Source organism: Pseudorca crassidens, chromosome 5 (assembly GCF_039906515.1).
Source record: "Pseudorca crassidens isolate mPseCra1 chromosome 5, mPseCra1.hap1, whole genome shotgun sequence".
Taxonomy (NCBI): domain Eukaryota; kingdom Metazoa; phylum Chordata; class Mammalia; order Artiodactyla; family Delphinidae; genus Pseudorca; species Pseudorca crassidens.
Genome location: NC_090300.1, coordinates 16,100,041 through 16,113,436, shown reverse-complemented (window position 1 = coordinate 16,113,436; position 13,396 = coordinate 16,100,041). Strand labels below are relative to the sequence as shown.

The 13,396-nt window shown below is 39.8% G+C and overlaps 1 protein-coding gene across 1 annotated transcript in view; it reads right to left on the bottom strand.

Moving 5' to 3' along the window:
• The window catches only part of ATP2C1 (ATPase secretory pathway Ca2+ transporting 1), a 116,355-nt gene extending 103,269 nt beyond the window's left edge, over positions 1-13,086 (bottom strand). The window contains exon 1 of the mRNA XM_067737434.1: positions 12,660-13,086. Within this exon, the coding sequence (XP_067593535.1) occupies positions 12,660-12,767 (108 nt within the window). The 5' untranslated portion in view covers positions 12,768-13,086. The remainder of the gene's footprint in view (positions 1-12,659) is intronic.
• Between the last annotated feature and the right edge of the window lie 310 nt (positions 13,087-13,396).

Genomic DNA, 13,396 nt, shown 5'->3' with positions numbered 1-13,396 from the left:
ACATATATATTATGAGAATATATATAGATCTGGGCATAACAACTACCCTTTCTCCCTCAAAAGATCGTTGTGAGGATCTGATAAAATGAAGACAGGTGGTGAATTATAAGCTCTATAAAAGTTTAAGATTATCATACGGAGAAATAAGCAAAAGTATGGACTGTTATGAGGTAGAATGAGATTGATGGCAACGAAATGTATTATGTTCAAGTTTCCTCTCAATTCTTTAGAAATCAGTGCTCTAAAAATCTTTACTCCCATTTTGTTCTGAATATTTAACCTGCAAAATTAAATAGATCTGATGCAAAAAGTGGACACATGTGAGCAATAGAGGGGAAATTTGTCAGGCATCTCTGCTTAGGGAAATATTACAAATAGGGAAGATTGAGGAAGGACAGACGTGATGTTCTAATTTTATTTATACTGTGCCTTATTACACAAAGGTTGTGAGGCATCCTGTTTTAATATCAAATTTGATAGCTGGCATTTTTAGAAACCTGGATGATAAAGATATATGTGGCCTTTAGGATTTAAAAATTGACTTAGAAAAGGTTATTTTAAATCTTTCCTCAATGTCTTAAAGACTCCTTTAACATTGTTTTAAGTACCAAAGGTTAATAATTAAGGAATTTTACATAGCTGCTAGAAAAAAAAAAGTTGTCATATTTTAAGTGGAATATTCTTTAAAAAGTCATATTTTAAGTGGAATATTCTAAGAGCATATAAAGACAATTCTTCATTTTGTAAGTCAACCTACTCCAACAGAACAACAGAAGTATTTTTCTTCTTATAAGATAAGGGACCTGCTACGGGTCAAGTCTGGGGAAATACAGTCTTATTGCAAGAAGTGTCCTATGAAATGAGTGTCATAACAACCACCTGCCAGAACTGCTATACATCTTCTTGGTTCTATGTCTTAGCAGTACTGGAAGAGTAAAAACTGGAAACAAGAATAAAAATAAAATGGGCTCAAAAATGAGCAGAAAAAACCAGGAAATTTAAAGTATATTCTCTTTATTTTTAAAGAAGTTGATTCCAAGTATGACTCAGTTTCCCCATTCAAGGGTTCTGAGCATGCAGTGATATTTAGGATCTTTGGTATGTAGTACTACCAATCTTCTGGGTTGGAGATGAGGACAGGTCAGGAGTGCAGGTGAGTGAGGGTAAGAAAGGGAAGGATGAAAAGTGAGTGTGAGTTCATGTCCAAGAGCCAACTCTGCACTTCATTATTTCCATGGAAAATAGACATAGAATATTCCATATTACATATACCCCAAGATTTGAGATAAAAATGAACCCATTTAGGGCTTCCCTGGTGGCGTAGTGGTTGAGAGTCCACCTGCCGATGCAGGGTACGCGGGTTCGTGCCCGGTCCGGGAGGATCCCGCATGCTGTGGAGCGGCTGGGACCGTGAGCCATGGCCACTGAGCCTGCGCATCCGGACCCTGTGCTCCGCAACGGGAGAGGCCACAACAGTGAGAGGCCCACATACCGCCAAAAAAAAAAAAAAAAAATTAACCCATTTAAAAGCTATTCTGTCCAGTTTCCAAATTGGCATAATTCATCTCTGGTCCCAAAATATTTTGTCTATAGTAAATATATAAGACCTATTGAATAAATGTGTAATCTAGAAAATGGTCATCATAAAAAAAATCTGTTGTTGAATGAATAAACATAATCCCAACTTTACTTTGCTTCTTGCTTTCTATGATCAAACTAAAACATGAGCTGCTACTTTCCTTTAAAGCAAAGAAAAATTAAGGGATTTTCAAAGGTTTAAAAATGAACTCACATCTCCAAAGGGTTAGCTAGGACAACTTGATCTGAACGGGAATAAGTACTAGTCATTGCAAGAAGTGTTAAATATTGAGCACTGCCCAGAACAGATGAAATTTCAGACTTGGATTTTGAACTCAGGTAACCATTTGAAATTAAAAGATAACAATGTTGAGGTGGCTGCTTCTATGCAAGTAGGAAATTTCAGCTGAGCTTGTACTTTGGATTTTTATAGCATGCATATCAATGTCTGACAAAGTCAAAAAACTGTAATTCCCAGCACAGTCTTGAGTTATTTCCTTAGGGACCACGGCATCTACTCTTTTTTTTTTTTTTTAACATCTCTTTTTTTTTTTACAGTTTTTTTTTTTAACATCTTTATTGGGGTATAATTGCTTTACAATGGTGTGTTAGTTTCTGCTTTATAACAAAGTGAATCAGTCATACATAAACATATGTTCCCATATGTCTTCCCTCTTGCGTCTCCCTCCCTCCCACGGCATCTACTCTTAATTCTTAGACAAGACGACTTAGGTCTTAATGTTAAGACCTCATAATGGCTTTAGATAGTAGGGAGGACATAACAACTATTATACCTTTTTTATATTCCATAATTTAAATCAACAAAATTGTCAGTTGCTGCATCAGTTTAATCAGTAAACAGCTACAAAAGAACTAAAAAGATAACGTTTTCAGTTATATTCTTATAGCAAAGACACTTTAATGATTTCTTGCATTACTAAGCATTCTGTCATGCTACTAGGGCTGGGGCAGCTGTGGGCAGGAAATGGTCAATAAGGACCTGTGAAGCTGTAAGTCATCATCACTATCCCCCTGGCTTTAGCAACGACTCTCCATCTTCTGAAGGGCACATGCGCTATTCTTGAGAAGGTACAGCAAACCCTGTAAGCTTTGATTTTGAAAATATACGTCATCAAATGATCTACATCAGTAGTTCTCAAACTATGATCCCTGCCACCTTAGTACTTTTTAGAAATGCAGATTTGGGGCTCCACCTCAGACCTACTGAATTAGCAACTCTGCGGGTAGGGCCCTGCATTCTGTAGTTTCGTACCTCAGGTGCTAAACTTTAAGTGCTGATTTACAAGAAACATAAAACTTTCATGTAAAAATATTTTGATTGTGCTTATAGTCCTCAATTCTGAAGAATGATTGAGAGCGTATATCAGAATTTTAAACCTCCTCCAGCGTTCTTAAATCATAAAGGGCTTTGAACTTTGAGTAATCACCTGTTGGCTTAAGACCAGTTATTTTAAAAGACCCAGGGAAAGGGCATTAAGACCATAAAGAGATCATACTTCTCCCCTCTTAAGTGGCTCAGAGCATCACATCCACACAGCCATGCTGGAAGAGAAGAGAACAGAAGTGCAGTGCAGTGGCAGTGGAGCTATGGTTATGTTCCCAGCTATGAAGTCAGCCTTTGTTTTCCTATATCAGCTCAGGACCTTTGGAACAATGCTTCTTTGACCAGGTGTATCAGGCTTTAGCAGCACCAGTTAGATGAAAGAAGAGGGGAAAAAAGCTTCATAAATAAAAACTGCCATTCTCTTGAAACAGTGTATTCCTCAGAGAAGGTTTCATCCCTCAAAAACAAAACAAGCTGTGTAACATTTCAGAGGGCATAAAAAAAAAATTTAAGTGTGTTATACAAAAATTATATGTTGGGGAGTTCCCTGGTGGCGCAGTGGTTGAGATTCCGCCTGCACGAACACGGGTTCGTGCCCCAGTCCGGGAAGATCCCACATGCCGCGGAGCGGCTAGGAGCGGCTAGGCCAGTGAGCCATGGCCACTGAGCGTGCGCGTCCGGAGCCTGTGCTCCGCAATGGGAGAGGCCGCAACAGTGAGAGGATCTCGTACCGCAAAAAAAAAAAAAAAAAAATTATATGTCGGGCCCCGGGTAGTATTTCAACATTAGTGAAATAGGATTTTACACTAATCAATCACTTTAAACAATTTGATTATGCACTCATGATATAAGACCAAAATACTTCTATAATATGCTTTACTTATTTTGAGATGTACATATAGGCCATAGTCCAGTTTAGTGGTAAATATTGTAGTAGGGTAAATGGTACAGGACACAATTATAAGGACAGTTACTCATAGAACAAAGGAAGAAGAGTAAGATGAATCAAGAGTTTCCACTAAAAGGAAAATGTACACAAGAAATCTGGGTATTCAAATACATTACCAGTGAGAATAATTCAGTAAAGAAATCCAACATAAAGGTGATTTTATCCAGAGACAAGTTATAGTAACTTATGTTATAATTGCTAATAACAGATGAGTTTACAAAAGCTTGATTACATCTCAATGAAATCTTAAAGTCTTTAGTGCTGCTATAATTTTTCTACTGTGTAGTCTTTAACAGCATTAACATGCTCTTTCTCTCTGTGTGTTAACTGGCCTGCTTGGAAGGATAGTAAATGGTGTATTTAATATTAATTAGACCAATATAGGAGTTTTGAGATCTATTGTATTTGCAAATAATCCCATTACAAATAATGTCTTTTGTAAATATAAATGGGAATGGGGGTGGGGGACCTTTGAGGGTTTTTTTGGTTTTTTTTTTTTGCAGTACGCCGGCTTCTCACTGTTGTGGCCTCTGCTGTTGCGGAGCACAGGCTCCGGACGCGCAGGCTCAGCAGCCATGGCTCATGGGCCCAGCCGCTCCGCAGCATATGGGATCTTCCCGGACCAGGGCACGAACCTGTGTCCCCTGCATCGGCAGGCAAACTCTCAACCACTGCGCCACCAGGGAAGCCCGGGCCTTTGAGTTTTAGCAGTACCAGAACATCTTCATCTCCATGGTACTATTTACTATAGAATAAAATACACTGAAAGAATATCCTCTGCTTCATTCAGTGGGTTTGGGAGCTCAAGCTGCTCAGAACAGGATCTCATTCATTACTTTGGAAGCCGCTCTATGGCATGGACTCTTGCATATTGTAGCAAAACACCTTTTTGTTTGTTTTTTGTTTGTTTGTTATACCATTCTTCCAGAGCTGGATTTTCTTGGAAACCAAGGAAAATTAAGTTTCAGGGCCCCTCACTTGCAGATGCCCCTTTTAAGGTCCTAAAAGGGACTCTAGCAATGGTCTCATGGTTTGGTAACATTTGCAAAAGATATTTTAACTGCAGTTGATTATAGAGTACTCTTTTGCTGACTTTTCCCCCTTCACACTTCTCCTATCATGTGGCACTGGAACAGCCAAAAGCAAAATTCTGGATCTGGCTTAAAGGAAGTTGAGATGGGGATATATTTAGATTTTATTTGTATTTAGTGATATATAAAGGTGATTTGTAGTCATGTCTGTGTATGGTTAGGTCAATGCTAGCTGTCCTGGTAGAGAAAGGACATCCAGGAATATGCCCACTACCTACTGTACTAAATCACAAGGCCTAAAATCTTTATATAAATGTGTCCAGTGGTGCCCAGCACCTGAAGTGTATGGCTGGTAAAGGAGAAACAGCTAGAAGCTAGTCTATAGAACTTTTCTAGACTCTAATAAAAACCAAGTATAAATTTACCATGCTAGGAGTATCTGAATTATCTTTCAATTATCACTTTAGAAAATATTAGAAAGTCATTATCACATAAAGTGATGATTAAAGACTCTGAAGTCCAAAAATGTAGGAAGAAGACACCTTAGGATGCATCCTTGAATTAGTAAAAATGCTTATTTTTTTTTTTAGATTTTGTGATATTTATTGTATTTGTCACCCAAATTTGTAATTTGTTGTGATTTCATTCTAAGTCTTCACTTTGTATCCAATTTAATATTTATAATTTTGTATTCTTTTTCTTAAAAAAGTTTCCCCAAATTGAATAACCTTCAAACCTTTCAAAAACGTGGATCTCCACCTAAAAGGATTTAATGTGTCTTTCCTGCACAGCAGTTATGGTGGTTTTATTTTTAAAACCCCCTTTCCTTAATTAATGAGAGAACACACCAAGGAAAAGGGGAGGAAAAGAAGGGAGGAGGCAAGGGAAAGAAGGGGAGAAAGGGACCCTACCTATGGGAGGTATCTCAGTATGAGGCAATGAATCAGACTGTAGAGTCAGACAGGCAAACCTGGAGCTAAAATCTTACTGCCATCACGTATAAGCTATGTACCAAGTTACCTTACATCTTGAAACCTCAGTTTTCTCATCCATGAAGTGGAGATAATACCACCAATTTTGTAAGGTTATTATGAAGATTAAATGACAATGTATATAAAGGACATTGCCAAGTGCCTGGCACATACAAGACATTTAGTAAAAATTTTAAATTCCTTATTCTTGAATGTATAATCCAAGTTGTATTACTTGAAATAACCTTACTAATATGCTGCCTTTAGGATGAATAGGAAAGAGATAATTCCAGCATCTTTCCTGCTCTCTTCACAGCAAATTATGAGCAACACAACATATGTGGGAAGTTCATTCCTTTTTCTGTTAAGACGTGAAACTATTTGTACGAGGTGAGAAAATATGTCATCTTCCATTCTGAACAAAAGTTAGCAAATAAAATATTACAGACAAACTGTGTAAGAAATAGGATAGGATAGCAAATTTAGAAATCTGCATGAAAAGCTATGCCGTGGTTCACAAAAAAGGGTTTTACATTTGAGTTAAGGTAGTTAATTATTTCAAAGACAAAGGTTTTGGTGTTCATCCAATTCATCCTGTGTTTCAAAGACATCTGAGCACAGTAGATTAGGAAAGTTTAGAAGCAGATAACAAGATTAGAGGTAGCTCAGAAGTTAACTCAGGGTCCAGGTGTCTCCCAGACGTGTCTAACAGTTCACAGCTGTGACAATATGGACAAGAAGCGGGGGATACCTTCAAAAGGGACCGTAATAAGCAACTAGTTGTCAGCACTAAATGCAGGAAAAAAGAAACTAAAAGAGGTTTTTTATATTAAGGGAAAAAAAGTGATTAAGATGCCACTTAAATAACCTGAAATTTCTCCGTGTACCTGTTCATCAATGACTGCATAAGTATACTTAGTTATTTACCTTTATACTGGAGAGGGTTATAAAACCTATAAAACTATGGGTACAAGTAGTTCAGTTGTGGATCAGGTGCAGAAAAGCTAGTCATTGGTGCATAAGCTTTTCACCTGAGGTGTTTTCTGGATGTAGCTATATTTCCCTTCCTTGATGGAGGATTACATGCTACCTGAATCTCCAAAGACATTTGATTCTGTCTTCTTTGGCCTTAGATTCTAGAGCAACATGCTCAGATTGTGGAGTATTTACCACTAACTGAATAAAACAAGTGAACTCTAGCTGCTGCGTCTGTGCCCGCTCTTTTCCCTAAGGTGTCTGAATCGTCCATCTTTCTATTGCTCACTGCACCAGAACCTTGGGGCTGAAAGGGGTCTTGTGAGTCATCCAGTCTTCTCTTTCAAAATGCAGAAACTGTCATTACAACATCCCCTGAGGAGGGTCACATACCCCGCCCTCTGCAAAAGGTGGCCCATCTCTTTACCTCTCCTTTTTAGGAAGTCCATCCTTATTATTGTATCACAACCTCCCCCTGCAGTTCAGCCCATTAGTTATGGTTATTTCCTCTGGAACCTCCCAAATGCACCTCCATTTTAAAAAAATCACCCCTTAAATTTCTTCCTCACAGAGCCTAACATGCAGGATTCCTTCAAACACTTCTGTCTCAGAATAGCATTCATTACCCGCTAGTCCCCTCACCACTGCCACCTACAGCACCCGGCCCCTGAGAGCTAACTCCACAAACTTGTTCTCAGTGCCTTCCATCCAACAGGTACTTTGCTTATCCTCCAGGACATTCTGGGAATCAAATAGTCCCACAAATAGGTGCACAATTGCTACTGGGATAAGTACAGCAACAGAGAGGCATAAGGTGCCTCCAAAGTACTACTGAGAGACAGGACCAAGGTGGGAAAGTCAGAAAAGGCTGCCCTCAGGGACCTCATACTGAATTAAGATCAGAAGGAAGAGTAGGTATTAATGAGGGGAGGATAGTGAGGGGTCAGTGGGACAAAGGCCCTGACCAGGATGCGGCAGGGAAGCAGGGAGAGGAGAAGGGTACTGTATTTGGAGTGCAGAGAACAGAGGGAGGCCAGGCAAGTGTGCAGCAGGAGAGCATATCGGGCTGGACTGCACACTGCACAGCGCTCTGTGATGGGGAACTCTGTCTTTATCCTAAAAACAAGTAGAAGCCAGTGAAAGATCAGAAGCATGGGTCTGGGGAGCTTCATGGTCAGGTTTGTCTCTAGAAGACCCCCGCCCACCCCACACCACCCCACCACCAGCTGCAGTGTGAAGAACCCATTAGACAGGACAGCAGTGGCTGGAGAGAGACCAACGAGAAGGCTATCACAGTACTTCGGACAAGAAGGGAGATGGCCTATTGGGCTAGGGTGGCAAGAGGGAGAAGTAGACTGAATGATTGGAGGCATACTTGGGGATAAAATGGAAAGGATTTGCTGATAAATTAGATATTGACCGAGGGAGCAGAAAGTGCCGAAGACGACTTGAGCTCTCTGCCTGAGTAACAGGATGGACGGTGGTGCATTTTCTCAGATAGAGAAGAGGTTTGGGAGAGGGGATGAGTATGAAGAGTGGGTGCCATTCATCTTCACGAAAGCCACCAGTTACAATCCTTGGACATTTACAGGCTATGGAGTGCTGCAGACTGAATGTTTGTGTCCCCCAAGTTCTTATGTTGAAATCCTAACCCCTGGTGTGATGGTATTAGGAGAGGGGCCTTTGGTAGGTGACAGGTCATGAGGACAGAGCCCTCATGAATGGCATTAGTGACCTTGCAAATGAGAAGCCGGAGAGCTCCCTCCTCCCCTTCTGCCACGTGAGGACACAGCCTAGAAGTCAGCATCTGAAACTGGGAAGTGGGTCTCACCAGGCATCAAATTTGCCGGCACCTTGATCTTGGGCTTTCAGCCTCCAGAACTGTGAGAAATAAATTTCTGTTGTTTATAAGCCACCCAGTCTATGATTTTTTGTTACAGCATCCCGAACAGACTCAGTCATGAAGAAAACTGTTGGAGACTTTTTTGGTGAATAAACAGCTTTTTTTTTTTTTTAATTTCTCCCTTCAGATAGAGGAGACTGTTGCATTTACCATGATAAAATAGTTCAACTTTTGTATCATATTTAATAGTCACAAATATTAAGCTTCAGCTTTGTGTTACCACAGCAATTTAACTGTCAATGTTACCTATATGTAATCATGCAAATTCCTCCACAGAAATGGGGTAGAATCTCTGCCCTCTCTTAAATTATACAAGGATCATCATTTTCCTTCTGCTTCTAAAGAAATAAAGCTTTTTGTCTACCCAAGCACATGGGGCAAATGCCTCTAGTTTTCCCCTGAGATGTCATTTGAGCATTTCATGACTTTTTTTAGAGGCTTTTAAAAATGGATAACTTTGGTATACTCTCAAGATATAAACAACACACTTACTTTAAGGAGCTAAAAACTCAACATTTCTTAAACCAAGCTGTAGTAAAATTTCTATCATTTTACCTAGAGAGGAAAGCCTGCATCAGCAACCCAACACCCTATGCAGTATTCCAAATCTCAACATAGCTTTTTGGGTGTGTGTAAGGGAAGTCCTTAACTTTTATATTGTTATTCAGAGCAGGTATAAGAGCCAAAATGAAGAATTAAGTTTCTAAGGTTCAAATTAAATCCAAATACGTATTTAACAACCCAGTACTGAGGTTAGCATTCACTAAGAAACAAAGCAAGAAATAAAACTTGATCCTGTTTGAACTGGAAAACTCTTCTTAAGCCATTGAAGGGAGACTTCAGAACAGCCTCCAAAACAAAATCTGGTTCTAATCCTTAATTAAAGTATAGCTACTAAACATAACCCCTGACCCCCAAAGACCACTCTCCTCATTTTAAACTATCAGGACAGGTCTTGAGCCAGAAATACCTACTATGACTGCAGTGCATGGTTTTTGCCTCATATTATAAACACTTGAGTACAGCTCTTTCTACTAATTAATAAGACTGTAAGCATCACAGAGGGGTTACACTACACCTGATCCATTTTTACATCTTCATCACCTATAAAAATGCTCCACACACAATATATATGAAAAAACTTGCTTAATCATCAAAGGAATTTCACAAAACAAGATGACAAAGCAGAGCTGTGTTAGGGCAGTATTCAGTCCTGGCTAGGTCAACATTTGTGTCCATATTTATATACAAGGACATCAATGGTAACATGATTGCATTTTCAGATACGAATATGGAGAGATAGTAAAAAAAATTATGTGTATTAATTTTGTTGGAAGATGACCTTATACTAGTTCAAAGGTCTAATTCCAAAAATATATCTTTATATATAGCTATTGTACATGCCCTCTGGCCCCCAAGACCACTCTCCTCCTTCTGAGCAGATTTACCGTTAAATAGGCAAGACATGCCAGGTCAGGTCCTAGATCTTATTTCTTGTTCAGAAAGAAGTTTTCTATTCAAGAGAGAGCAAGGCACCAGATCATCCCAAGTTCTTGTCTATTAATTAGTCATCTTGTACTTTCTGATTCCTCATCTGTGGGACACATGGCAGAAGGGATTTAAGTTGATGAAGCCATAGCAGGGCAGTATAAGCTCTGTTGCTGTCACTAGATTGTTAAGAGATCAGGCATGGTAAAATGGGTCCAGTTTAAAGCCAGGCAGATGGGAGTTCAAATTTGCCTTCAGTACTTTCTGGCTGGGTGGCCTTGGGCAAGGCCTCTTACAGTCTCAAAGTCTGCCTTCCCATACCTTTGTAATGAGGATCCATCCCATGGGAATGTAAGGATTACAGACAGCCAGTGCAAGTCCTAAAACTATAGGCATTACTAACCTCCTTTCTAACTTTCCAACAAGCTTCCCAAGGTTAGCCATGATTGACTCTGACCTCATTTCTCTAATTCTCATTTCTCTAATGCTGCAGAGCTGTTAACTGGTTTCAGAAAGGAATTGAATATGTTATTTTTCTTATTTTGTCCATTAGTTTATATAGCAAGTTAAGATATCAGCACAATGCTCATAGCTGTTCCAGATCATCCCAAATGGTTGTCAACTGGGGAGGGGACCACCCATTCAGTCCAAGTCAGAGGATCCTGTTAAACTCTAATAGTCTTTGGTATGAATTTTGTAACGCTTAAAAAATAAACTTGGGCTTCCCTGGTGGCGCAGTGGTTGAGAGTTCACCTGCCGATGCAGGGGACACGGGTTCGTGCCCCGGTCCGGTAAGATCCCACATGCCGCACAGCGGCAGGGCCCGTGAGCCATGGCCGCTGAGCCTGCGCGTCCGGAGCCTGTGCTCCGCAACGGGAGAGGCCACAACGGTGAGAGGCCTGCGTACCGCAAAAAAAATAAAAATAAAAATAAACTGTACAAGCAATGTAGCCACATCTCTGAAAATTTATAATACTGAGAAAAGGGGGAAAAATCACTTAATCCACATTCCACAGTTGCAGCCCCATCATTTTAGCCTCTTCCCCCTCCCTGTTACTCCCTCCCCTCCCCCCATCATGAGGCCTGAAGGAGTCTGTGCCAGCATGGCCAATCCAGAACAAGCACCTGGGTCTCTGGCTTTCCACCTCAAAAGCAAGCACGCGCTAAGACTTGGAAACCAGGAGATCTCCTTGTAATCTCGACACCTTGCCTAAATAAGAGATAATCTGGACCAGCCTAGCTCCCTTAGTGAGCACAGTCTGAATTTCCATCACTTGTAAAATCATTAAAGCACTAAGAGCAGTTTCCCCTCAAACAGTAATAATAATTCTCATTTTCCAAATTATGCATCAACTTTTTGGGAAACCTGTCATTAGAGGATTTTCTGTCTGCCGACCTTTGCTTGCGCATCTTGGAAGTGTTTTATTAAGTAGGGCATCTTGTTCAAATACAGGACACTGCTACTGTCTCCCATGCGGTTTTGCAGTTCTAGTTACAAGCATGATACACACGCAATTTATGACTCTTTGGGTCTTTCGATGTGGCTACACATTTGTCCTTTACCACTGCCATCCTTTTTCCTAAGTGAACCACCAGATTTAAGTGAATCAGATACTGCTACTTCTTACAATTTGGTACAATTCAGAAAAGCAGTTTTTAGAAATGCTTTTTTCATAGATTGTAAGGGATAGAATGATATAAATCTCAAAACAATAAAATGAATGCATGGTTTTTAAAAAGAAGTGATCAAACATTTTAGCAGGTTTTTTAATATTTAAACTCCCACTTGCTAGTCTACTACTAGAAATTCTAACTTTTGATTGGCTAAAAAGACTAAAATCAGCAGTGCTCCATCCCCTAATTTCCACGAAAAAAGTGATTAATTACTTCTGAAAGATCTTCCCAGCTCATTAGTGATCTGTTTAAGGCTATCATACTTACAGTCTACACAATGTTTTTTTGTTTGGCAAATCCTGGTGATATTAACATAGCCATAAATATATACAAAAAGACAAGTGTATTTCTAGGGCCTGCTATTATTCTTTGTCGAGATATTAATAGTTTAAAAATTTGTATTTGATGCCTGAGAAAATTTTCAAGGAATCCACACAATTTAACTCTGATAGTTTAGTCCAGCTATTCAGAGGAAAGGAAAGCAAGAGGTTGTTGTTTTGATTTTTTTTGTTTTTTTTTTTTTTAACTGAACTTGAGCTTAATCTCAGGATCCAAATGTTCCAAGTTCAAATAAATCCCCCACATGCCGGCTTGCTCCTTTGCCAAATCTGAACAGCTGAAAGCAAGTGCCGACTTGTGCCTACAAACAGGTAAACTAGCAGAAAATAAATCACCAAGAGACATAAAGGCAACACCCAGAATCCAACCCCCATTAACCTTAAAGGTAATGTAAACAAAATGGTACCTGTTCTTCGTCTTTTTGGTTTCTCAGCATCGATAAATATTTTCTAATTGCGTGGAGGGGATATTTTTTGAAATAAGAGAATCTTGACTGAGGCAACAGATTATCCATGGTGAGGAAAGCACGAAGAGCCTTATTTGCCCCTCCCTGTCAGAAACCACATGAAATCTAGAAGCTGCACAATTCCTCAGATGCCTAGAGATTTGCTTGTAGCTTGACCACTTTGCTGCAAACAAAGCAGACCTTCTCCGCGCTGCTTCCTCTTTTGGGTAGAGTTCTTTGTGAAAGCAGACAGCCGCGTCCCAACGCCGTCCTAAAAGCATCCAGAAATGCAATGCCCAGAGGGCAGCAGGAGCCAGGAGGAATCCAGGGGCTGGTCTGCCGAATGCAAATTGCTTAGTGGTAGTGGTGCGACTGTCCTATTTCTAGCAACAGCATTCTGTTGCAAGCTATGTTAATATTAGGTAGCTGGTGACTTTCCACACCCACAGACTCTCATGAGGTTTAATCTTAATTCTTCTGACAGCTTTTCTAGCTCTTAAAGAGGACATGACATGTGTTTCTTTCCTGTTTCCTTTCAGAATTCTTATCAGCATGAGCACACACAGACAACCCTCAGCAGCATCTCAGCTCTAAAGTGTTGAATCATTCAGCCTTGAGAAGCATTGTTTCAGGGGATTTCTAAAAAAAATTAACAAATTACTTCACTCTTCATTGTTACCAAGGAGTTCAATGTCAGC